This window comes from Micromys minutus (genome assembly GCF_963924665.1).
Source record: "Micromys minutus genome assembly, chromosome: X".
In the NCBI taxonomy this organism is placed as follows: Eukaryota; Metazoa; Chordata; class Mammalia; order Rodentia; family Muridae; genus Micromys; species Micromys minutus.
Genome location: NC_137970.1, coordinates 80,003,167 through 80,031,007, shown reverse-complemented (window position 1 = coordinate 80,031,007; position 27,841 = coordinate 80,003,167). Strand labels below are relative to the sequence as shown.

Sequence of the window (27,841 nt, the reverse complement as noted above, 5' to 3'; positions counted from 1 at the left end):
AAATCTGAAAAAATCATCCATCTGTGACCTTTCTTAGAACAAAATTGCTAAAGGCATGACAAATCTCCAAACAGTTCAGTCCTTCAGCCCTAATGGCTGAGCTACAATCTGGTAAAATTGAAATCCCTCTACAGATCACCCAATTCCAATCCAATGAAAGAATTGCAAATGTTGCTAGTACATACCTCAACTTGCTGGCAGATCTGTATTAGTTTGGCCATTTGATTTTCTAGTTCACTGTTGCGCTTAACCAGGTTGGTGAGGTTCATCTCAAGAGTTTGCTGCCATCGCAGAGGGTATGAAGCCAGCGGGGGGGGGGGGGGGAGAAAGAGGGATAAAAAGAACAATGAGCTTGAGAACCAATATAAAATGGAAGTCAATCAGCCAAAAGACTATGTTCTCTCCCTCTTTCTCAGGGAGGAGACACGAAGATGAGACATCCTCATATAGCCCATGTTGGCTTTACACTTACAGTGATCTTCCTGCCTCAGCCCACAAAGCCCTAGAATGGTAGGAATATGCCCCGCCATCGATACAGAACTGAAGGTGTTGCACATGCTAAGCAAGTGCTTCACTGCTGAGCCACACCATCAGCTCAATAAAGTCATATTTCAGACTTACTAAGTCTGCTACAAAGACATGTACATCTGCCCTGATCGGAAAAAAAGGTGCCACTCATAACTTTGTAGACTAGTTTGAGAATTTATTGATAGTAAAACAACCTAAAGATTTTTAAAAATAATTTTATATTCTATCTAAATTTTCAAACCATATCATAGTCATCTCCTTTTGCTCTCAAAAAAAATCAGCAGTGTAACAGAAATAAGGTAGTAATATCACCATTTATATATGAATAGACTAACAACTATAATTTGTATATGTATATGTGAATGTGAGGTATACAAGGGCACATACATGTATGCATACATGCTTTTGGAGACATGGGACAACTTTGAATTTCATTTATCAGGAGCCATCCACCTTACATTTTGAGAAAGACACTCATTTGCCTGATGCTTGCCAATTAGACTGGGCTGCCTTCCCGGTGAGCTGCAGAAATCTGCCTGTCTCTGCCTCCCTAGCACTGAGATTACAAGCTTATACCACCATGCCCAGGATTTTGACATGGGTTCTGGAGATCATACTCAAATCTTCATGCTTACACAGCAAGCTGTTTACCAACTGGATTGTCTCCCCAGACATAGAATTTATAGAATGATTGCTTCTTGCCAGACACATCTGCCAGACAATTCTATAAATGTGTGTATGTATGTGTGTGTGTGTATATATATATATATACATGTATGTATATATATACATATTGATATATATTGATATATATCAATAATGTATCTCACCAAAAAAGGCGACATTTAATGATGGAATAGATGAATGGTGGAATGAGGGCAGAGTTTCATATTAAAACATGTAACCAAAGCTAGGATTCAAACCTGAATTTCTAACAAGTGTGCAGTTTTGAATCAATACTCTATAATGTTCTGCATTTTTGTTTATAACATTATACACTTATGGGCACGTTTATTCATGAACACTATATTGTGCCTTAAATGTGATATCCACCAAAACCAAATTTTGTAACTCATAATTTTTCTTTCCACAGAGGCAAAGAATTTCAAGCACAAAGCCTGATTCTATCTAGAAAAATAGCTACTATTAACCATCATTTTCTGATACACAGCTCCTTTTAGGTCCACATCAGAAACACTTTGCAGGTATTTTGAACATAACATAGTTTTACAAGTATGTATAATTCTAACATATATTTTCAGTTGAGCAAGGTACTCTCTCCCATTCCTTGCATGGAAACTAAAATACGTCTATCTGTATTGATCAAGGATATCCATCCTTTCCTATCTGCAAATGTGAACTTTGAGAGCTGCCTCCCCTGGTCTCAGTATATATTACTTTTGTGTCCAGTCTCTCAATACCTCACCAAATCTGTTCCAAACATAATACTCCAATTCCCTGACCCTCACTCTGGTCCTATTCTTTCCCTGGGTCATGTTCTCTATTTCATTGTCATCTTATTGGGGCTGGGGGTTAAGTACAATGGTCCCAAGGGCCCATTGGAAGAGGCACTATTAGGAGGTGTGGCCTTGTTGGAGGAGGTTTGTCACTAGGGGCTAATAGTCAAGATCTCAGAAGCTCAAGCTGGACCTAGTGTGACAGTCTCTTTCTCCTGCCTGCCAATCCAGATGTAGAACTCTGAGTTACCTATCCAGCACTATATCTGCCTGTGTGCCACCATGTTTGCTGTAATAACAAATATGGACAAAGGCTCTGAAACTGTAAGGCAGCCCCAATTAAAGAATTGCTGTGGTCATAGTGTCTCTGCACAGCACTAAAACCCTAAGAGTGTGAGATTTGAAAGTCTATGGCCTTACCCCATTTCTAGTTCACTCTCTTTGCTTCTCATTAAAGACAAAAGTGAATTCTCACTTCCTACTCCTGTTTTGATGTCTGCTGCTTGCTGCCAGGCCTCGCCACCATGATGGACTCTTATCCCTCTGGAACTGTAAACCAAAATAAACTCTTTGTTTTCTAAATTAGTTTTGCTCTTGGGTGTTTTATTGCAATAGAAAAGTCTCTAGTACACAAATATTTCTTGATTACTATAACTTTAGTTCCATGGAAGTGACCCATGCCACCCCTGATTTATTTCATTTATTTCTTCAGGTGTCTTTCTCATCTTTCTTTAATTCTGTTCCCAATCTGTGTTCTCAATAGAAGGGATTGGGGAGAAGGAAAAGGAAATGCAGCAATCATTTGAATTAGGCACAATCACTTAATGAAATAGATATTAAAGGGATAAAGAAGAAATGACACTTCAGAGATTTACTACAACAAAAACATATTGAGTATCTATTGTGTTAAGGTGTAGCAACTTTAAAGATGAGGAAGTTAAGATGGATCTTGAAGGACGAGTAGGAATGTAACAGACACAGATGATGGATGGCATGGTGTTTCAGGCACAAAGAATAAGAGGAACAGAAATAAAATTACAGCAGCCAGAGTACTGGTGCACATCTGTAGTCCCAGCTACTTGGATAGCTGAGGCAGAAACATAATTTGAGCCCAGGGGTTTGAACTGCTACTCAGTTACTATGTATGAGCAACATAGTCATACTTCCACTCCTAAGAAAAAAAAAATATTGTTTATATTCAGGGATCAGTAAACAGTTTAGTTTGGGAGAACATAGGGTACATGAACGGAAAAAGAGCTTGGAGCCCTGGTTTGCTGAGCATGGTTATGTACACCATTAATCCAAGCCCTTAGAAATAAAGATAGGCAGATCTCTGTGAGCTTCAGCCTAGCTGGGGCTAGAGAGCAAGTCCCAGATCAGCCAATGCTACATAAGTAGACCCTGTCTGAGGTAGGGGGAAAGCCCTGATTTGAGGATCTTGAATATACCAATGAGTTTTTACCTATTTGCTTTAGTGTTGAGTAAGGAAATGACATAATCATTTGGAATATTAACCTACGCGCAATATGGGCAACAGAGAAAAACAGGAAAGCCTGGGAGGCAGCAACACTGTTTGTGAAGATTCTGCAACATTCAAGGCAGTTCCAAACGCACATCTGGGCCAAGCTCAGGAGATAATCAAGAGAAACATGTTTCAGGAAAAGATTGATCACTGTCAAATGTACAAAGACCAAGGGAAATGTGAGAATTTATTTTAAAGGATGAGGGGTGGACTGGATTGGATAATCAGAGGTCACAAGTAACCTTTGTACACAGAGTTTCAGTAGGGCTTTGGAAATAGATGCTAAATCACATGGGGAAAGAGTACATCAGAAGGCTGCAAGCCTAGACTCCTCTCCAAAAGTTCCACCATAAAGTGAATAGAATAGAGCTCACTTTGATCAAAGGAGCGAGTGTAAATTAGAGAGGGGAAATCACTAATGGATTCAGTCAGTCAAAGATTTCCTCTGGCTGAGTAGTCCACATTCCCAGATAAATGGAAATCCCACATTTCAAAAATTGTTATACTGAGAGGTATCTGATAACTAGCCCATTGGTTGACAAGCCCAGAGAAGAAAAACCCTATTCAAAATTCTGTGTTTCCCACTACAGTGTGTTTCCATTCAAACACAGGATTCCGTTGGGAGACTGTTTCTGAACAAGTACTCGAAACCTGTTGTAACACTGGCCTTGAAATGGATTTATCATAAATAATTCATACTGCGGAACAGGACTAAGATCCCCGCTGTGTGTTCCTCATTCACGGCCCCGAACTGAGACTCATGGCTTGGACAAAGCTACGGAAAAGAAAAATTAGGGCTGAACACATAATTTGGGGTCTGGTTAGACTACAGGCCTTGTGTTACCATCACAAAATTATGGCAAATGGTTAGTTTGCCCTAGCCCCCTAGCAATTTACAGTATGCCGGTCCATTTTAACAACACAGTTCTAGAGCTGACAAGATGACTCTAATTTCAACCTTGCTTCATTAATATGAAAAATGCTTTGAAAAATAAATCTTTGGCTAATGAAAACACCATCTGTTGATGGCTTTTTGCCACTGTTTTCTTACATTATAAGACGTAATTTGGGGGAAAACACTGAACATTTACTTACTTCCAGTCATTTGTAAGGAATGAAAGCCTCCTTTCGAATTGGAATTGATTCTCAATAATGAGCGGATGCAGAGGGAAGCAGAGAACTGAAGCAATTCTTCAGTCTGTCTCCACCATTTCTACCAGCCCCAACACTCAGCAATCATTTAGAACTCAACTTTCAGGACCACTCTAGGTTTGAATGACGTGATTAATTTGGCCACAGAATGATCTTGTCTATACCATGTCTAATAAACAAAGTTGATTTGTGTGTGTGTTTGTGTGTGCATGCACACACAATTCTTTTCATGTCAAAATAAACATGTCTCTTTGTTATTGTAGTCCAGTTTTGAAGAATCACTTTGTTTTGCTCCTTTCGCATGGATTCCAGTTAATGACTGGGCTAGGTTCCCTCTGTCTGAGCCCTGTTAGTACATTCTCAAAACAGTTGACCCATGACAGCAAGAGAGCCAAAGTGGCAGGGGAGATTGGAATGGAGATATCTGCAGGGAGGAAACTGGGACAGGAGGTTGGCAGAGAAAGCAGGATGAAGTTCCCATTTCCTGCTGCAGGAGGTTACCTCTGAGTCTCTCTGCATTTCCCTTTTGTGAGGGTGAGAAGCCATTTTAGCTTATGAAACTCTGAGCCCCTCTTCACCTTCTAATGACTACATTCTAGCTCTCACAAAATTGTACGTGTGTCTAAACAGCACAAAAAGAAGGGACAGTTTGGCTGACTTCCATAATTGAGATTGTAAGAAGCCTGTGTTAGCTAAATTGGCAGTCTACACTGATTCCATTTTCACCCTAATGCCATTTCATTTGTGTTGTATAGGCTTGGCCTTTTTTGAGCTCTATAGTTCCTTTACTAAAGAACACGATTTTCTGTCCAGGAAGCTAGGCACAGAGCACTCTTCTTTCAGACAGCATCCCATTTTTCAAAATGCCCTCTGTGACTCACTAAATAATTGTTTAAAAAATTCTCACTTTTGTAGATACAGGTTACTTAAGGTAAACTTCTTATTTATTTATCCTCTCAATAAGCTTAGTCATATTTAACAAACAGATCATCATTAAAGGCAGAAAGGCTACTCTTATGGAACAGAGCCTGCCGACTCTACACTGGCCATGTTCCATTCCTTGGAGGCACATGTAGTCAGACATATGAGCACTTACACACATTGACCTGACACAGCAAGTCTTAAAGCCTGGGAAGGGGTCGAGCTTTTCTGTTTGTTCTATGAAGATATCTAGTATTGCCATCAAAAATCTACTTTCTATCTGGCTTTCCAAAGGATACAGGGAGAATATTTTCTATACCTCGACACGTTTTTAATGCAAACAGTCATTTCATGACAAAAATCACATGAAAAGCAAAAGAAGGGTGGAAATAGAGAGCAATAAGGTAGGGAGTATGAAACATGGAGTAGATGAGGAACAAGGAGCAGAAATGACTGTGTTTTATTTATATATGTGTGTGTGTGTGTGTGTACATAGTTATATGTAAGTATATATTATGGACACACACACATCCATTGGGAATCCCAGCACTCAAGAAGCTGAGGCAGGAAGATCATCCATGAATTCTAGCCAGCATAGTGGGAACCTGTCTCCACAAGCAAAACAAATGTGAGTCAGTGCTACCACTCCCGGTCATCACCCTCTTGTCCTTTTCTTTTCTTTCATATATATATATATATATAAACAGTACCTGCTCCTCCAAAAGTCAGAATCTTAATACGCTGTGCAGTTCATGCTCTACCTTCTTCTTCTTCCCTGCAAGTGTTTGTCTTAGAAATACTTACTTTGCTTTTGCTTCAGTCTGTCACTTTATATATCAATTACATATGGCCTTTCAACAACAGAACACACCATCTGGTCGACAAACTGAAGCCCACATCCTTATGCCAGAGTTTATTCTTTCCCCCAGCACTTATTTGCTGTTGTAGAGACGTAAGCTATGTCCTACAATGAGATGCAGATGATGTTCTAGATGTATATCACACAGGACAACGCCACTGCAGATCTGTTAGAAAATGGCAGGCCCTTGAGCCAGGTGAGATGGGTTGTCACCCTCTCCCCCTTTTCATTCAGATGTCTCTGCAAACATTGAACACAGACCTGAACCTTCACTTCTGTCCAGGAATGTCACACAAACCATTCTGCATGTTTAGCTTCCTCTTCAGATGCATGCCAGAGTTAACTAAATATTTAGCTTAAACAGGTGAATTTTCCTTGGACCTTCTAAATAAACCTAAATTTAGCATTTATTTTGATAACACTCGTCATAGTGAGTAAAAGTCTCCAAATTCCATTCTCCTCACTGCCAATCTTTTGGCTACAATTTTTTCTTTCATTTGTTCTTCCTTCATATATCCTTTCCAACCATGAGTGCACACTAAGAATCAGTCCTTGACCCCCTTCTCAGCTTGCTTTCATGTGGCTAACCCTCCATTCTGAAGCCAATTAAATCTATTCCTCTAGACATTTTTCAGCCACAAGAAAAACTTGAATTTCAATTCCTTCGAGATTCTTAGCCTTACAGTTCTTATAACATTCCATTGGTTCTACCTGCCAGATGTTTGAACACATTCTGTTCTCTTAACCAGAACATCCTCATTCCCTGACTTTGCCCCAATTCCCCAATAAGGAAGTCCAAAACCTAGCCAAAGTCTCTCCTACTGTCCTTCCAAGGCTCTCATAACTTTTTGTGCTTATATTATTTTGTAACCATGTTCATAATTGTCTGCTCTTCATGTTCCACCAGGGCTTGAGATTAAGCTTTGTTTATCCCTGTAACAACATCTTTTCGGTTGCTTGGCATCTAATAGGTGGTCAGCAAATATTTGACAAAGGAATGTTGAATGACCCATAATTACATGTTGTCTCTTCCTAACTTCTTTATTTATGTCTTCAGTGCCTTTCTTTTTAAGACATCCCCAATTCAAACATTCTTCTTTAAGTCTCTTCACAATCTAAAACCACTGCAGTCATTCATCAAGCCCTGATTGGCTTTCCTCATAGAGTCTTTCCAATCTGACCCTTCTTTGATCACAAATTCATCTCCAATTCCCAATTCTGCATCCAATAACATCTTTTCCTGTCATAAACTCTACGCTTCAGAGCATCCTGTGTGAATCTCTATCATGATAGCAATCAAACTGAACTTGATTCTTCAATTGAGGTGTCTTCCCTACTAAGCTCAAAGCCCCAATGTGACAAAGAATGTGCCTAGTTTCTTGTAGCTTCCACTCCTGCCACAATGTCCAAAATGTTCAATAAACAAAGTAAGTGTTCATTAATTGTCAAATGAAGGAAGGATTCTCTAATCCAAATCCCTGATGCTACAGCTAAAAGTCCTTCTATCAAGTGAGACAACAAACAAGGCATTATCTCATTATATCAAATGTTCATGAACTTAAGAGAGACATTACCATATTTCAATCTTCAAGTGCCACTCCTGTAACCTCAATAATTATTGTTTCCCTATATATAATGTGTTATATTTGTATAGTAGGTTCCTTTGTCCAGTAGTAACACAAGATTCTCACCAACCCCAGTATAATCTGAATCATCCATTATCTTTTGAAGTATGTTCAAAGTAGTGATTTAGTTCAGCCACTAGTGACTAAAAGACCTGGGACAAAACAATCTCAAAACACAAAGGGGAGAGCACACATAATTGGAGTTTCCATTTGCTAATCTTGCTCTTGAGCTAGAGAGATGACAACAGAAAATATCTTCCAGTACAGGCTCCTATTAATACTACATGAGTTCATAGCCAGAGAAATCAATGGAGTCTTGGAAGGCAAAACCAAGGATTCAGATCAGTCTTAGAAAGCAGTTTTAGTAGAGATGAAATTAAAATACACTTACTCAGACACCCACATAAGTCCTTTACAGAATTATTCAGAATTTTTGCTTGTTTTAGAATCATGTTCTGTTTTCTTCTCTTGCTATGTACTCCTGGCTGGTCCAGAACTCATTAAATAGATGAGACAGCCTTCACATTTGCAGCGACCCTCCCCTTTACTGCATGCAAGTGCTGAGATTTGGGCATATGCTGACTTGCCCTTGCCTGTGTTTGCTTTTCTGCTGTTTGATTTTGTTTGTTTGTTTGCAACACATTCTCATGTATCCTAGGGTGTACTCAAACTCACTATAAGCCATGAATGACCTTTAACTCCTGATCCTCTTTCCTATACCTCCCAAGTAATAAGATTGCAGGCATTCAACACCAAACCTGGTTTTAGATTCATAGATAACATATGATGGGTGAGAAGTCTTGAACAGTTCAGAGACAACAGAGAAGCGAGCTTCATAAGCAACAGTAACCTTGGATCTGGAGTTGAAGGATGAAGACAGGGTTAGCTGAAAAACCCTTTGATGTTAGCCTTCCCATCCACACTTGTCCATTACAATCCATGCCTCAACAAACATAAATTCCAACTTTGCTTTTCATTTTTTTAACTCTAGTAGAGATTTTATTAAATTGAGTGCTGCTTTTCTTGCTATATTTAACTATTTTTATTTTAAAAACAAGAAAAGAAGATTAGAAACAACCTTTTCCCTCTCCTTTCATCTATGGTAACGCACCCTGCTCTATACTGAAGACTTTTTAATTGAGCATAGAGGTCTGGCTCACTTATTAGAGTGACCATTAATCTTGCATGGCCTAGCTTTAGGATGGGCTATTTTTGAGTCTCTAACACTCCCTTATGGTACCTACAGAAACTCTTACACTCATGATCCCCACCTGCCAAACTTGTCATAGATATCACAGACATCCATCTTTATATACAGTGACACATATTGATGGACACACTGATACAATGCCATGGAGGCATTCTCGGTCACAGATTCATGCAGAAACATACACCTTCGCAGATGATGATGCCTACATATTTATGCAAATATACCCTCTTCCCAACCCAGCCTCTCATAAAGATATGTATCTTCTCCTGTTTATACTCATACACATATTGGTTCAGATATAATCAAATTTTTACTGGTACATACTTGAAAGGGTATCTGTCTTAGCCAACAGAAGTGGGTGTCAAGTGGGAGCACAGACAGTTGACTGCGGAAGGGCAGTGGCAGGAAGAGAGTGAGTGACAGGACAACAGTGAGAAGGAAGACGGACAAGTAACCAAAGTGATGAGATCCAATCATTTCTTTCTTTCCAGCCTTTTACTGTAGCTTTCCTTTGAACATTCCCCAAGTCCTATATCTCCTTATTCTTTATCTGGGAATGTTTGGCTCTGCCTCAGCCTTTATTTGTGTGTGTGTGTGTGTGTGTGTGTGTGTGTGTGTGTGTGTGTGTTACTTTCCAATGGAAAAAATTTAATCTAGTTCCAGGTAATATATTGCAACAACAAGAGTCTTGATATGTAAATATAGCTACATTTAATAATTATTTAAGGGAAATAGAATGAGGAAAAGAAAACGTGCTTGTTTATCCCCTCCAGGAAATTCCTCTATTCCCCCTGGTTTTTTATCAGCTATAGTTTTGGCAGGCTGTGGGCATGGAAATGTGAAGACATCACTCTCAAAGAGAATTATAATAATCATGTCTGATTTATACAGATGTCATCATAGGGTTAGGCAGTTGTAAAATCCAGTAATCAAAATGAATAGGCACTTAAAATTAAGGACATGTCATACATTTGCTCATGTTCTGAGTTTGAAAATTGTTAGTAGTTCAGAGGAGGCATTTTAGACTTTCAAGATATTCATAATGGCAAGAATTATTTGTATCTACTAAGATGAGAACAAAATCAAGCTATGTGCACTAGTATACTTCCTACAAAGTAATTGAAACACTGGACATAGTAGTTCTGGCCTATAGTCCTAGCACCCAGGAATCAAATTCTGGAAGATTGTGAGTTCAAGGTCAGCCTGTGTTACATAAAAAAACAAGCAAATAAAAACAAAATCAAACCTTACCTCAAAAAAATAGAATAAACAAAATTCCCATGTCATTATGAAAACCTAATTTCTTTGGATTTCTTCTTTTTTTTTTTCTCTTTTTTCCCTCTTTGGATTTCTTAAAGAGGTACTACGTTTGTGTTTGATGAATACAAAGGAGGGTACTGAAGAAACAAAGACATTGTATCTGGCCTCAAGGAATTTATGATGTCTTTGTAGTGTGTTGGAGCAGACTTGTGGGGTTTGGCTTGAGCTCTAAAACACAGGTTGCGTTCCTAAGCAGGCCAAGAGAAGAACACTGGTGAATGTAGGGGGGAAAAAAAAGGCCAGACCGGACATTTTATATGCAGTTAGGAAGTTCTTCTGAGTAGATGAAGCTGGTAAAATTGAATTGAGAGTCGTGGGGGAAAATGTAAATGAGCAGCAAATGATAAAAAGCACATTTTAGAATATCAAGTGAAGTCTATCAGCAAGAGAGAGACACTGAAATTGGCCCCTTTATACAAAGCCAACACTTGATAATGCAATAATATTAGTCTTTTATAAGGAAAGAAGCTGGTATAAATAGAAATTCTGAAATGTGAAGCAGTTTTACAAAACTGTAGCATATATCATGAACTAAGTGAGGTAGCTGTAACTGTCAGAACCATGAGTATTGTGTGAACTAACTAAACTACTGGTAGTCTTCTGAAGGTTATGTGTCCTGAATGTCAACCCTATAGGCATACTAAACAAGTAAGATCATAAGACATTATATAAGTACCACCCACAATTCCTCGGTTCCCTTAAAAACAAAAAACAAAAAACAAACAAAAAAAAAAAACCAAAATACCATCATGGTTCTCATCTTGGTTTTCGCTGAACACTTCAGGTCACTAATCCTAGCCAAAGAGATTGAATATAAAAGTAAAAAGAAGTATTTATCAATCAGTGACCATAAAAGTCAACTTGTGTGGTGTGTGAGTGTGTGTGGGTGCATGTGTAATGTGTGTGTGCATGTGTGTGTGCGCGTGTGTGTGTGCGTGTGTGTGCGTGTGTGTGTGTGTGTGTGTGTGTGTGTGTGTGAGTTAGAGAGAGAGAGAGAGAGAGAGAGAGAGAGAGAGAGTCAGTGTGTATGGGAAAGTTATAGACTCTTTCCCTTTTATGACAGAACTCACTGTTCCTCTCCGAGCCAGGGGAATGTGCTTAGGTTGTTTCCCCATAGCATTTGCCAGCTAGCTGGCTCCCTCCATTCTCTTTGGGATGGAATGAAAGAACCATGCTTTTCCTATTTAAAATTAGCATAAAGAACTATGTAGGGCTGGAGAGATGGCTCAGTGGTTAAGAGCACCGACTGCTCTTCCAAAGGTCATGAGTTCAAATCCCAGCAACCACATGGTGGCTCACAACCATCTGTAATGGGATCTGATGCCCTTTTCTGGTGTGTCTGAAGACAGCTACAGTGTACTTATATAGAAGAAACAAATGATTTTTTTAAGTATGTACATATGTCATTAGGTCAGGCTTTTCCGTTTTATGTGAAGAAATAATATCTTTTTCCACTTGTCACTGGGTGGAGAAAATTTCCTGTGTCTCCCCCATCTCCTTTTCTCTCTCACCTGCCTTCTCTTCTTCCCTTAACCCTCTCTATCTTACACACACACAGACACACTCACACACACACACAGACACACACACACACAAACACACACACACACACACAAACACACACACACACACAAAACCTCCTTTTCCTTTTCAGACAACATAACAAACCACATAGTTGGGAATGATTCAGATGGTTCCAGTTTCCATCCAAAAATGAGCAAAAATAGTTTCCACTTAATTTATAAACAGATTTTTCTGCACATTTCCTAAAAAAATTGAGGGGAAACTATCAAAAATATAGCCACTCTTTCTCCAAAAATTACTGATTAGTCACAGACCAAGACATCTTTTTATAAAATACACTTGTGTTTCCCCAGCCCAGGAGACTAGGACTAGAGCTGTCAAATGCCTGATCTATCACCCCATGTTTTCGGCTATTCTGAAATAGCCGGTGTTCTGTAGACACAGGCGAGTTCTACTCATCTCTTTGTTATCTCAGCAGTACATATGGATGCTGGTATTTCTGTGTGGAACATTTTCCCAAGCCAATGCCTTATTATGATCCTAACCCTGAAAATAGTTGGCAGTGATTACTCTATCCTCTCCACATCCCCTCGCTCTTCTTACGCCCACCCCCATCTTTTGCCATTGTGAAGCTGAAAGTCATAAAAGTGTGTCATTTTCCTGGTGCTGCTCATGGAGCTATGGGATGTGTAGTTGCTGGGAAGATGGTTCACTCTGCCTGGAGACTGCTTTTCAGCGCCAATCCAATTACTAAACAGGACTGTCAACGTTCACCGACTCACTTAGTGGAAGAAAGTCTCAGTTTATGAAACTTTAAAATGCAAGGCTTGGACTAGACCAGGTGCATGGCCTAACAATCTGTTGACTCTAAGAATTTAATTCAGTAATATTACCTATCCTCTGTAGTCCTACAAGAATGAAAGTTTCACCTTCGCTGAAATTAAAAAAAAAATAAAGACATTGACTCTTTTAAAAACATTAGGTATATACTTGCTCTTAACCAAAAAGCTGAGAAGAGGTAACATATTGGAAACAACTAATTCTCAAAAGAGGCACAAACCATTGTAAGTGTGACACTCTAAATATTGTGTGCAGTAAATTACAGACAAGAAAATGGATCCTATTCTGAATGCTGTTGCCCTTACCAACAGTAATCTCTATGTGAATTTCAGTAAGTTTACCAGATTACAACAGAAGGAAAGCCTGCATCACCATCTCGCCCTCCCCCCATGCTATCTGGACCTTCCCTCTAGCAGGGGTTATGTACGCCGTTAGATTCTATTTGGGGGTGGTAATCTTACTACTCATTTAAATGCTTTATTTTTTGTTAGATTTCATTTAATTTTATAACGAACACATAATTAAATGTATGATGATATAATATTCATTGTAGAAATAACCATTGTTCTAAATTATACAGCAATGTGGGCAATTACGCATTTAATTTTTATATAACAGCATCTAATGTACATTACAGGTTTTAGTCCTCCAGAAGTCCTGAGACATTACCAAATTTAAACTTTTCAAAGTGGAAATACTGTTTCCACACAATATATTCTTATAATGCAAAAATATGGAATGCTTCACAAATGTGCGTGTCATCTTTGCACTGGGTCCATGTTAACTAATCTTCTATCATTCCAATGTTATCGTATGTGCTGCCAGAGCTAGCACTAAATATTTTATTTAGTCAAGAATCTATGATAACTAGCTTCCTTCTTGAGAAAAATTATACCACATATCAGGAAAGCAATAGGAATCCAACAGTTGGCTACATCTGACATTTGTGACCATCAACGTGAGGTAAAAGGCCTTTCAAAACTAGGCACTCAGACTTGCAAATAAATATTACGTAACATCACTTCCCAAAACTGCCCACTAAACACAAGGAGACTGGAAACTTGTAAGATGGAGCCTGAAAACAAGTGTGTTAGCCAGGGCCTACAATAACAAACCCGGGCACAAGCTCAAATACTAGGTTACATATTCATTGCTTGCTTTCACGTTACATTTTTAGTTCAGGTGTTTGACTACAACCCCCCCCCCCAATTTGGCCATTGATTAGTGTAAGAATTATCTCTAAGTGAAGTGCTCAGTGGCAGTTCGCAGTGGCTAAAGCCAGACACTGCTTTCTTTGCTGTACTGATGACGTATTTTTGTAGCTGTTCCTCACAGAGCTGGAGCTACAGTCCAGGAACTTGGCACTTGCTACGCAAGTACTCTATCACGGAGCCACATCCCCAGACCTTGCCAACACAAGCAGATACTAATGTCCTCCATAAATCTCTCATCTGCATAGATATACTCAGACACCTCCGCCCACACCTCCACAGAGACCCACCCAAATGTATGCAAATTAACATACATGCTAATTTTGCTACACCTACACAGGTACTCACAAAAAGACAAGGTGGAAAGATCATAGCAAAGATGGATAATGCACAATGTGTCACAGAGGAAAAAGACTGCTGTTACCCTGGTGAAGTGCGCCATGGGCTTACGTCCCCCGAACTGCACATAAAGACATAAACACAAGCAGGCTTATGTAATACATAAGTCCCTGAGAAACTTGCAGTGAGTAAGTTATTCCCTATGAAAATAATTTGACTTATTTGACCAATAGAAAAAGTGACCCAGCTAATCGGGGACCTTGCTAACTGTACAACTATGTGCTAAATCAAAATTGCAAGGGAGGAAATCCTGCTTACCTTTAGTTTCTCAAATCGATCATTCAGAGAAGCGACCTGATGGTCTCGGTGACGGCCCACCAGTTTGCATAAGGCACAGATCAATTGGTCATCAGATACACAGTACATGTTCACCTTCTCATTCTCGTGGTCCAGGCAGGTAATCCCTCGAAGATGTGTGTCTGAAACTGGTTCCACCAGGCGATGGCTGGTGAAAGGTTTCTTGTTGGGGTGTGTGGCACGAAGGCAACGGTCACAGTAGGAGACCTCACAGGTGATGCAAGTCTTTACGGCATCTCTTGGAGGGTCCTGCTCACAGAATTGACATGCTATTCGCTCACTGGACATGGCGGAGCTAGACCTGTAAGTCCTCTCCCGGCGGCTCTCACTTGGAGAGTTGGGTCCACTGACTGAAGCCTTCTGGAAGCGATCAATAATGTTCTGCAGGGTCACATTCCTCTTGAGGCCATCCAGGCCCCGGTGATTCAGTGAGATAACATACCTGCATGTAGGACACTGAAAAGCAGTAATGGGTTCAATGGATTCACCGGAGCCGCAGCTTGACACCAAGATGCGATGAGCACAGCTAAAACATAGGCTGTGAGCGCAAGGGAGCAGAAGGGGGTCTTCAAACAACTCGAGGCAGATTGGACAGGTCAATTCAGACTCCAGTGTTTCCATCTTTAGTGAAAATAAGCCTGCTGAGGCATTAAGAACCGCAGAGGCTGGGCTCTCACCTGCAAGTAACACAAAGTAAGAGTCATTAAGCATTTCCAAAGGAAAAGTGATTGCAGAATAATTATATTGTAACCAATGGAGACTTTCGGTCTGATAGACTCCCCAGGACGCTTAAGCCATAGGAATTATTGAGAAATTAATCAGGAAGACTTTCTGGTTTTGATTTCCTTCAAACTTTGTTTTAGACACTCTACTGATGTTTTTTTTTTTTGGGGGGGGTTGTTTTTCTTTTCCTTCACTAATAAGCAGAAGCAAGTGTCAAGTCCTAAGTCTTGGTTTCCTGATCAACATTACCATTCCAGCTCCCACGCTCGGCATGGATCATTTCCTCCTAAATTCTCCACTGGCATCTCTTCTCTGAGACGGTGATGAGTTGGAAGCCCTACAAATTTCTCAATCCCCGTTCTCCAATATTGTTCTCTATTTCATGTCAAGGCAAGATATAAGGGCTGCTCCTGTTTTACATCCAGTGGAAGGAAAACAGGGCTATATTTCAAATAAGCTCTCTCCTTCCTGAAATGATTCCTTTCTAAGTGCCTGCATGAAGAAAAGAAAAGAAAAGAAAAGAAAAGAAAAGAAAAAGACAGACAGCTTTGGGGAAAATGCAGTTTCAGTGCAGAATAATACACTTTACTTCAGAGTGTGAGTTTAAATTACTTTATATTAGCACACATGGAAATCTGTTTCATCCTATCTCTAATAAGCTGAGTCATTAGAGACAAAAGATAATAGTTTTCCCTTTCACTTTCTCAAACCCTAACCTTAGAAAACTCTTGTATTTGGTCAAGTTGGGTAGGAAAGAATTTCAACTGTGGATTTAATCAGTAACAACTGCTCCTCCTGCTTCTGTTTGGTTTTAATGTTGCAGATTTGTTCAACTAGCACCTGCCTGTTGCAAACCTCGTCCCCCACCTGTTTTTTTCTCATGCTTTCTAAAACATGACTAGATAAAAATCAAGATCTATCTGGAAATTCTAAGTTGAACAGTCAGAAAATTTTCAATCTGGTAACCTTAGTTTTCATGCAGATCAGAGAATAAAAGAAATGTCCCAACTGACAGTGCCAAGGAGTTTGTCACTTTATCCATTTTCCCATGGTCGGTTCAGAGTTGGGCATACAGAGATTGCTGTAAGTCTTTACATTCTACATTAGCTCTCACTAAGGACAAACAGAAAGCATGTTTCCCTCTCTGAAGTGGTGGTTCTATTAATAAGCAAGAGAAGGGCATCTCTTGATTTGGAGGCACCTTATTCATCTCACTAACATGAGAAATCTTCATCAGGACCTGAAAATTTGATTCTTCCACTGGTATTTGTTCAAATATTGTCAGTGAGTAGCAATATGTGCATAATCCTCTCATGGGAATCACAAACATTGAATACAATTATATCTAGCACTTAAGTAAAATAAATAAATTCAGGAAAGATGTTTCTAAATCAAACCCACTCAATGTACTGAACTAACCAGGTATTTCACAGAACCTCCTACAGTAATTTGGGTTATAAATGGGAAGGGTTTTCTTTAAAAGGCAGCCACTCCCAGTTAGGTTAGTAGGTTCAAAGGTTTGTTTAGCTATGGTCTAAAAAATGAGACGTGATATTTTTATTTTATAATTTTCAGGTACTTAAACATATTCATCCTCATGTCAGAAGAGGAACCTTATATTTGGATGCCTTTAGAGAAGAAAGATTACAACTTCCACACAATGTAGGACTATTTCCCTAGATAATTTCATTTGATAGTCAAATTACACATGGCCACAAATGAACTTACACTCTCTGGCCATCGTTGCAAAAAATACAGTTTCTTTAAATGGTGAATGTTACCATCCAATCCTAGAAAATGTTTATTATTACTTCAAATACTGGGGCTTCTAGAACATTCACATTAACATATATATTTCCTACTAATTCTCTCCTGGAGAACACCAACATTTTTGTATTTTTATTCATAGCATGATGAGGTCTGGTATTCGATAGTGGCCAATAACATATTGTTCCCTCCAAAAGTAAGAAGGTACATTACTATTTACTGATTATTTATATGTGCTCTGAGTACTATGTTAAGCATAAGCACTTTATGTACATTAAATTCTTTCAGGATTGTGAATATGGTATTATTACTAGACCCATCATATACTTAGGAAAATGAGGCGCAGATTCATTAATAGATCAACCAGGAACAGAAACCCAGAGCTGAAAGCACTCTCATGCTAACGCCTGTGCTTTGTCTCCTACACCTTTATTCTAATCACTTCACCTTCTTCACTGACATTATCTTGACTATTTACGAGTTTCTAAATGGCCAGCTTCCGCTTCTATTTTTGTCCCTCTGTCCCTCTGAACCCTCTGCCTCTTTCTGGCCCCTTCCTTTAGGACTATCTCCATCTGACACTGTACTTCTATTACAACCCCTTTCAGAGCTTCAAGCATTCCACAATGTCTGTGTTGAAAACCACCTACATTGGCCAGAAGCATTGCAGAAAGTTACATTTACATGTTCACACGTATATAAAATCAGTTAAGGTGCCACAGCTTCCATGTCCTAAGAGGGTGCTGTATAAACCCTTCCATATGGAGAAGTATCTCCTCAATTTCATATGAATCCCTAAAATGTGTTCCCAAATCAATACAGCCCTTGAACCTCCCTATGAAATTAAACTTTTCTGGGAAACAATTCTGGGTCACAATAGTCTTATATAAAGTCAAAGTAGTAATTTTTAACTAGAGGTTTCTGGGCCTCCTAGAAATGTTTGCAGTTGTGTGAATGTCATATGCATTTGTTACCAAAAGAGGATTGTCCATAGCTTTCAAAGGACTCTGGGAGGTGTCCATAACAGTAAAGTCTAACATAAAAAAAACAAATAAACAAAAGATCGGAAAAGATAGACAAAGTACAGAAAATTACTTAAATGATCCACACCTTAGGTTGTTTTTACAGAACTGCAATCAGTTAAGATAAGTTAGTTAAGATCACTGATGTCAGACTGAGGCTAACACCTGATCGGCCTGTTTCTGCCCCACAAATGATGGGATGGATGGTTGGCATGCACTACCATGCCTGGCACTTCATTTTGGTTTATTATGACACAGTAACATCATTAGCCAATTTGAGGGGTTGAATAATGTTTGCAAGTTCCTCAAACATTTGTTTATTTGTTTCTCCTTTTTTAGGGCTCCTGATTCTCATTAGTGCTGTTTTGACATTTTTCTACCTCCATTACTATTTAAGCATCATTACAATACCAATTATTGTTTTTAGAGTTTTCTTTTAAAAACTAGGTACTATCATTACAAAAAAAGTAATTTGTTCGAGGTCATACTTGCTCGCAAATAGCATAGCAAATATTCAAATGTAGAAAAAAAAGCCCTCTAGAAACAAGCCTGTAGGTTTACAGCCAACTCGTTTTTGACTAAAGTTCCAGGATAATTTGGCAAAGAATGAATAGTTCTGGGAGAACTTCATCCCAACATGCACAAGAAATGAAGCTAGAAACCTATCTTACAACATGGAAAAATCATTAAAACTAGGCATGGTGGTATGTGCCTGAAATCCCAGCACTTGAGAGGTGGGGACAGGAGGATTATCAAAGCAAGTTCAAGGTATCTGTGGACTACAGAGCTTGAGATCTTGGGCTACAAAATATACCCCTCAATCTAAAGATGAATACATGAAGATGGACCAATCATCTAAGTGTAAGAATCAAAACAGCGTAAGTCTTAGAAGAAAAGATTCATATAAATCTGATATGACTTAGATTAGACAATTTTTAGATCACAGAAATATGACGATAATCAACCAATGCAGATAAATGCTACTTCATCCAAATTTAAACCTTTAGAGATAGAAATAACACCATCAGCAGAATTAAAAGGCAAAGGATCTTCCAAAGAAGATAAGCAAATAGCCAGTAAGCACATGAAAAGATATCCAACATCATTAGCCATTAGGGAAATGCAAACCAAATAAACACGCTAGAATAGCTATAATAATACAAAGCAAACAAACACAAAGGGAAAGTAGCAGGTGTCTGCCAGGATGTGGAGAAATTGAGTCCCTCATATATTACTAGTACGAATGTAAAATGGTGCAGCTGCTTTGGGAAATAGTTTGGCATTTCCTCCAGAGTTAAATGTGATTGCCATCTGATCAAGCAATTCTACTCCTAGGTCTGTACTGAATAAAATAAAAAAAAAAATGTGTTTATTCAAAAGCTCATGCACATCAATGTTCATAACAGCAATATTCATAGTAGCCAAGAGAGAAACAAGCAAAGCCCATCATCTGATATATGAAAATTATCAAAACGTGATTTATCCTTATGATAGAGTATTATTTGGCTGTAAAAACGAATGGAATGCTGATAGCACCTGCAATATGAACAATCCTAATGAAAGAAGCCAGTACAGAAATGTCGTATATTGTGTGATTCCTTTTATATGAAGTGCCTAGAATAGGGAAACTCGGAGGAATAGAAAGCATAATAGTAGTCAAGGTCTAAAAGAGGGAAGGAGTGGGTGTAAGTACGAATATGTATGGACTTTCTGGAATTTTGACAATGTTCTGGAGTTAGATAGTGGTGATGGCTGCACAAGTTTTTTACTATAGTAAAAACCATTGGGCTGTATACTATTATGGTATGTATGGTGACCAGTATGATACAGGAACCACATCTCAGTCTTTAAAAAAGAGATTCAAAGTCAGATTAAACTCCAGACTTAATATAGCTGACTCCTATATAAACATATCTTGCAAATTGTATGATTATGCAGTGCCTATAAACTCTATTGGATTGCTTACTTCCATTTTTTTTTCCAGATAGGGTGTCCTCTATCTCAGCAGGCCTTGAATTCACTGGGTAGCTAAGGATGACCTTGAGCTCCTGATTCTCCTCCTCCACCTACTTAGTGTTGGGATTGCAAACAAGCATCCTCACTCCCAGCTTGTTTTTGTGTTCTAGGTCACTGATTCCCTATTTAGGTCTTGAGTTGCCCTGAAACATCTACATTGTTTCAACAAGTGTCAGAAAATTCTTAAGCCCCAGTTCTTATTCAGTTAAAAATATTTAAATTGCTGCTAAAAACACTTAATCCCTAGCTACATCACCAAGTACTTTTAGCAGGAGAAGGGACACAACAAAAACAAAACCATGAAAAAGTGTTGCAACTTCAGAAAGTTTTGAAAATTTCAGATCTTAGATTTAAAAGGTTGTAAAGACAGCAGAATTGTGAATCTGATAGAGTATGACCCGATGACAGATAATCATGAAGCTTTCTCCAAAAAGAAAACCACAATGGTTTGTCACAAATGCATTAATGAAATATACAAAATGGTAGAAACAACTGACCTATTAAGAAATAAAATTGTGCCTATAACCTAAGAGTTCTGTTCCAAATAATTTAGTTACCGCTGTAGAAACTAACGGGTATGGTTTTGCTCTTTCTACTAGAACATTCTTCCTGTATAGTTTATCTTCACAGTCTGAGCTTTGTTAAGAAGTAGGAAGAGAGGGGAAGTATGGGGTTACCAATGAAAGTAGACTTATTGGTGAGACAATAAAATCCTGTATGCCTCTATAAAAACACAAAAGGGCTTTCTTCTCCCTCCCCACCCTCTCTTTCTCTTTCTTTTGAGACAGGGACTCACTGAATAACCTGGGCTAGGCTCAATCCTTTTGCCTCAACCTTTGAGTGCTGAAATTACAATCCTGAACTAACACTCCTACCTCAAAGGAAAAGGACAGGCTTCAACGAAAGTGACTAAGATTTCAAAACATAACACATTTTGCACTTGCAAGATGAAAAATTGATTCAAGTATTGCCCTCCAAATCTAGCATTAGCTAACTGACCAAGAGTTATGATCAATCAGCTGTGATCTGTACTTGACAGAATTCTATTATTTCAAATGCCATTTGAACATAACTAAATGCCTACTTATCCCAACAGCTAATAGCCTATTTAGTTTTCATCTTCCAGAACTTCTGAGTATGGCTCTGAACTCTTACTCTCTCCATGGGGAGCTACAGTCTACCCTTCTTCCCATAAAAACCACAAATGTGAAACTAAGCCTGACCTTTTGGGCTGTAGATTGAGAAAAGAGCTGGATTTTTATCTTTAAAAAATAATACAAAAACTATTCTTCAGGATATTAGCTTTAACCTTTCAGGATATTAGCATTAACTGCCCATGAGACTTTACTTAAAATACTAGAAACTATTCCTTTTCCTTGGAGTATGAACAAACAAGTCCTGGCTTAGTCTGTTTCTTCAAGTGCAAAATGCTGTTCAAGTTGAACTAGAATCACCAGATGTTCCTTTAAGATGCTTTCTAGATCAGATATCCCATTATTATAGAGTTCTTTTTATTTATTATCATGTAAATAAGATATCCTGGATGCTATAAGCTAGCTCTTAAAAGCATGACTCTTAATCACCAGTATAACTAGTCAGGCTAAGAAGTGATAAGCATTATCACCAAGGGGATTGAGATAGACAAGTGTATGACTGTCCTTCGTCTAAGCTAATGTGTAGTAGATGTCTTTACTTGCTGCACCTCAAGGAAGACTTATTGAATGTTCCAGGGAACAACTAAAGGGGAGGGGAATGCCTTATGAGTATCAACCAATGAACACATCTTCTGGGCCTGAAAAAGAAAACTATCAAATCCAAGAACATTTTGATTAGAGGATGACCCATTCAAGTTCAAAAATGATCTTTTGGAACCCCTAGAATTTTGGTACCTGGCTGTAAGCCCAGCGCTTGGAAGGCTGAGACAGGAAGGTCACAAGTTAGTTCAAGGACAGCCTGATCTACATAACTTTAAAGCCAGCTTGTGTTTTACACAGCAGCTGTGAGAAACAAATCTGACATAAAGATAGCCAATGCATAGAATTCTTTATAGTCTATATGATGAGAACTCAAAATACTTAGTATTTTATAGTACATGAATGAATGCTATTCCCTTCTCATAAATAGCTCCTAAACCTACCACTTTGAGTATTTTATATAATTCACTGATAAATATTAAAATAAATATCAAAATAACAAAGCCGAAAGTCCCAATCTGCCTCAAATACAAAAGATTAATCGAAATATAATCAAAATATATTGTAAAAATGTATAGTTTTCAAAGAAAAAAATAATTTAAAAAATGATTAATCAAAGTAACCAAAAATGGATTTGCTGAGGTAACGTATAATGCTTGACAAGAATTGTTAACTATGATTCATAACGCAGATTACACTGACAGAGCTGTGAGAATAGAGAACAAACGAAGAGCAGCCTTATTTACCTACGCTACTAGTATAGATTTTCATCCATTTGAAGACTGAATTTCTAATCCTCTGTTCTTTCGATGATGCATTTTTAAATATCCAGTGAATTTTAAAGTAGTTAGCATCCTTCTGGCACGGGCAGTCATTTCCACTTCTCCATAATAAAAGTTGTAATATATGTATGTAGGGCACTCTATTGAATGTTAAGCTGTGAGGACCCCAAGTTCTGATCAGTAACAAGAGACAGAAAACAGAGGCCTATTTGAAATCAAGTTTCTACTCTCCTGGGAACCACATGGATCCTAGCAACACTGAACAAAAGGCTACAGACGAAGTGATAGAGGATTCTGGACTATAAACCATTTTTCTATCTCTGGTCTGCACACACACGCACACACACACACACACACACACACACACACACACACACATACACACCCACACACGCATTGCTCTCCTAACTCAGTGTTGTCTTCCATGCCTACATATTACGTTCCTATCAGAGCAAATTGCAAAATATTAGGATTTTAGATTTCAGAAAGAGTTCTCATTATATAATGGGTTTTTATCAGATCATCTGGTCTCTGTAAGAGGATGATCCAGAGCCAGAGGATACTGTTCATCATCAACCAGAGGAGTCTGACCTGCAGAAAGAGGCTGAGACAAAGCCCAAGGTCAGGCAGTCAGAGTGCTGTGGAGAAACAAGAACCCACACTTTTCTGACTAACCTAGTTACACTGAACCAACACTATAGTGTATACTCTATTCAGGCAAACATATCATGGAGAAAGTGATGAGGAGATGGTGTCACTTTCTTTTCTTTTTCAAAATCCGTCTGCCATGTTTATAGGCTTTCTGGAAGTCTATCAAAAATGTTATGTGATTATGGTCATAAAGAATAAAAAGATGGGGGGAGGAGCAGCAGACAGAAAAAGCCACTGAACACAGACTTCTCTATAGTGCACAGAAAACCTTGGGTAGAGGTTTAATATGTGAAAATGGCTGGTGACTCGATTCTCAGCCCTTGAAGGAGAGAAGTAAGGGTAAAGGGCACCAACAGCCTGCACAGGGCAGACAACAGGGTAGGACTGTCTTCTCTTGCAGCCGCTCATCTGAACATCTCACTCGATGCTGTGACTCAGCACACAGAGAAGTACTTTTCTAGCCTCCTCTGTTAAACTCAGTGATGAACACTGTATTTGTTCAGGATCCAGAAATACAGACAGCACAATATCATACTTTGTACCCAGTTTTCCAAAAAAGTGACTATATTTAGGGCTAGCCAAACTGCTCAGCAAGTAAACGTGCTGACCGCCAAGACTGGTGGCCAACGTTTGACCCACAGAGCCCATGCGGTGGAAGAGTAGATTCCCACAAGTTTTCCTCTAACATCCACATGTATGCTATGGCACACATGCATTTTCATATGCACACACATGCACACAAATAATTGTAAAAATTTAGGTGACTGTCTTTAAAACCTCTTGAACTGTGTTCTATCCAATATGAACATGGCATGCCTCATACTTTGATGAGACAGGATTTCAAGTCAGGACACTCCACTCCATGTCATAGACACAGCTTTCTTTTGCACAGAAGGCAGAACAAAAAGTCGATACTAAATGGAGTTGGAGCACACTCATACTCACTCAGACCTCTTCCAGCAGCTGAGTTCCATGGCTAACATCTAGAAATTTAGCAAGATCTATAAAGATCTAATGACAGACACACACAGCCAAAGAGTTATCTCGAAAACCAGCCATCTGAGACATATTTGTGTGCCTCACCCTGTCTTTGTCTTCCGAGGCTATATACCCCTGTTGAGAAAAAGAAATTCTAGTTCTAAGGGACATAACAACCAGAGACAGTGTTCTTCACTGTTCATCAAGCCAATGAGGTTTGTTGAGTGATTACAAAAGCATTCTTCTGTAGTTTCCTTCCTAATTGTTGTGGTGTCAGCAGATTTTATGGGAGGAGAGAATGGAAAGGCTCACTACTCAGAACACTACTTGGATGCAATTATGACACTCCACTGGCACTATTTTAAGACCTGCAAGTTGGAGCAAGTTGCCCTGTTCTTAGAGGAGGGATTAACCAAACCAATTTTATCTAAGTCAATTTGCACTGTTCAGATGATATGTTTGTGAAGCAACCAAGCCACTCATTTGCAGCAAGTGCCTCTCAGAAGTGGTCTTGCAAGGTACAACATGCTAGGTAGGAATCCCAGTAGTCATGAGGGTAAACAGGAAAGACAGCCCTTCATGTCCTATAACCTCTCTCTACACTCCATCACACACCCTGACCCCATCCTAGCCATGGAGCTGGAAGTAGAGTTTAGCAAATATAAGCCCAAAATACTGGGTCAAGTGCAGGGCCTCCCTTAACACAGCCAGGAGAGGCCTCTTTCCATTAAGAGTGCTTTACAAAATATTGACTCATTGCTGCTAGGTAGTAATTGTGCTTATATAGCCAGACCTAAAGTTGTCTATGGCACTTTTTATTGGACATTAACTGACTCTCCCCCTCCCATGTAGGCTAAAAAAACGGGTGAGGTTGAACATCCAAATGAGTCTGACTCAGATTGTTAGGGTAAAGTGTAATCAATATGATTTATGACTCGACTTACAATCATCACCATTACTTTCTGTGCCTAATTGTATATATGTTTCCATTCAGTTGCACACACATTTGTGAATCAAATTGACTTAAGGTTTAAATTACAATGATAATTTGAATCCCAAGGGAACTAATAAGGGCAAATTAAGGCTCCTGTAAATTAGTGTTCCCATTTATACAGTCAATCCAGTAACCCAATAAAGGACAAATGAAATGCTTTCACTGGAAAGTATAATGCTGAGGTTTATAGAAACCTTTTATCTTCAAAAGACCAAGCCAACACTCACAATACTCAGTACTCAATATTGTGCCTTTTATGCAAGTGCAGCATCTGTGAAAGAGAGGTCATACAAACGTCTAAAGGCCGTAAAGCCAATGCCACGTCACATTTGGAATGAACTCTCTGATCTTCTTGGCTTCTAGGCTTGCATTTCAATCCCACGAATCAAGTTTTGTAAGGAACAATCAAGAGAAATCTAATTGATATTAGGAATCTGTATTAAGCTAATTGATTGAGCAGGAATATATAAAAATAGCAAAGGTTGATTCTCCCTCGGGGCAGTGATGAGTGTGGAGGAGGTAAAAAAAGGTACGGGTGCTGGGATAGGAATCTAGGGTACAGTAAAAGCTTCCTAAGCAGAGTGAGCAAGAGGGTGAGCTCTCCCTTTGGCAACTCCACCTTCTATTGGAATATTGTCAGAGAACTGATTCGGTTTCAGAGAGAAAATGGAATGGGATTAAAGGCAGCCCTTATGGTCCAATTTGAGAATTGGATTAATTAATCCCCACACAATAGTTGTCTACTATTACAGTTCCCAATGTCTTGCTTCATAAATAACTCCTCCTAAGAGACTCACAACTAATGCCATTCACCAGCCCATCTTCCAAAATCTTCAAAAAAAAAAAATTCAAAGTGATTGAAAATCGAGAAGCTGTGTTCCTGGAATGTGCACAGGTTGACAGAGAGAAGCTGAGAGTGCAGGAATCTGGTGAGAGATGTGGGTGCTTAAATGTGAGACAGAGATAAGAGGCAGAATAGTGACAGTGCATAGGAGTGTGGGAGAGGGGAAAGTGAGGAGCCCAACCATCCCGGGATCCTAATTCCTGCTCTAAATCGAAATGTCTCCTAAATAAAGAAATAAATACTATGGAAGCGTGAAACAACCCAAGCCAGCCTATCACCAGTAATGTTACAGTGATTCTTAGGAGTCCGAAATGAAAAAGGCTCCCATATCTCTGCTTCAGTCGCAGTGTGTCCAGTGGACACACTCAAGTTTTTTCCTCTCCTCCCCAAGGCGCTGCTTTTACAGCTAGGCCAGAAATAAAGAACCACCCAGAGACTTGAAGATCTCTTCCCCCAACAGGGGGGTGGGGGAAAATTAAGTTTCTCCCGGGCTCCTGCCCGCAGGGTGTCCACGGCATCTCAGGCTGCTGTGCCAGAACCACTGACTGAGCCAACTGCCCCGACCTCGGGGCGCCGCCCGGGCTGAGGACGCCGTGGATTGCGGGAGCGTGGGAAGGCGGCTGCGCCCTTTCCCAGACTTGCGCCTAGGCGCCAGGAGAACCGAGCCGCTCCACTGCTTTCCCCTGGCTCGGCCTGGCCAAGCGGGAGGCCTCGGGCCGTTCCCCAGCCTGGGATCTAGGAGTGCAAACTCCTTCCCACGAGGGCAGTGGCAGGAGCCCGGGTCACTATCGTGTGACAGACAACCGGGACCCCGCTACTGCCGCCTGGAGCCTCGCGGACCCCGTAGTGCCCACCCACCCACCGACCCACCGAGCACGAGTGTCCTCAGCCAGTGCCGGCCCCGGCGGCACCTGAAGAGCAGCAGGAGCTGGCCGGGGCCAAGCCCTGCGCGGGAGGCGACACTAACCACCCCCCACCCCCCGGGCCTGGGAGAGGGGAAGCTTTTTACCCATATTGTTCCCGGGTGCCAGCCATCTCCTACGCGCGCTGGGGAGCGCCGGGCGCTCGCCGGCCTCCACAGCAAGCTGGCTTGGGCTCCCGCGCAAGCTCCCGGGCCGCTGTCGCTGCCGCCGCCGCCACCACCACCACTCTAGGCCGCCGCCCGCCTTCTCCTCTGCGGCCGCCGCCGCCGCCGCCGCCGCCGCCGCGCGGCAGCCGGGATCCGCCAGCCCGCGCGCCCCACAGGGGACAGCACGGAGACCGCGACGTTCCCGCGTCTAGGTCTCCCGGGCTAAACTTAAAGAGTTTTCGCCTCTCAGTCCGGAGGCAGCACCATGACACCACCGCAGCACCACACTGTCATTTCCGCCGCCGCAGAGGAAAAAAAAAAAGGCAATCCCTTCGAAAGGAGGGTGGAGTGGGGGCAAGCGGAGCCGAAGCTGACACCCTAAGGGAGCACGGGGAGGGGCCCGGGCAGAAGGGGCGCTGGGCCACCTTCAGAGGCT

General features: G+C 40.2%; 1 protein-coding gene across 1 annotated transcript in view; it reads right to left on the bottom strand.

Annotated features, from left to right (window-relative positions):
- Positions 1–27,470, bottom strand: part of MID2 (midline 2) — a 95,803-nt gene extending 68,333 nt beyond the window's left edge. Inside the window, exons 1-3 of the mRNA XM_080909996.1 lie at positions 27,346–27,470; positions 14,827–15,542; positions 186–281 (exon numbers count right to left, since the gene is read on the bottom strand). Coding sequence (XP_080766122.1) covers positions 186–281; positions 14,827–15,542; positions 27,346–27,349 — 816 coding nt within the window. The 5' untranslated portion in view covers positions 27,350–27,470. The remainder of the gene's footprint in view (positions 1–185; positions 282–14,826; positions 15,543–27,345) is intronic.
- Positions 27,471–27,841: the final 371 nt, after the last annotated feature.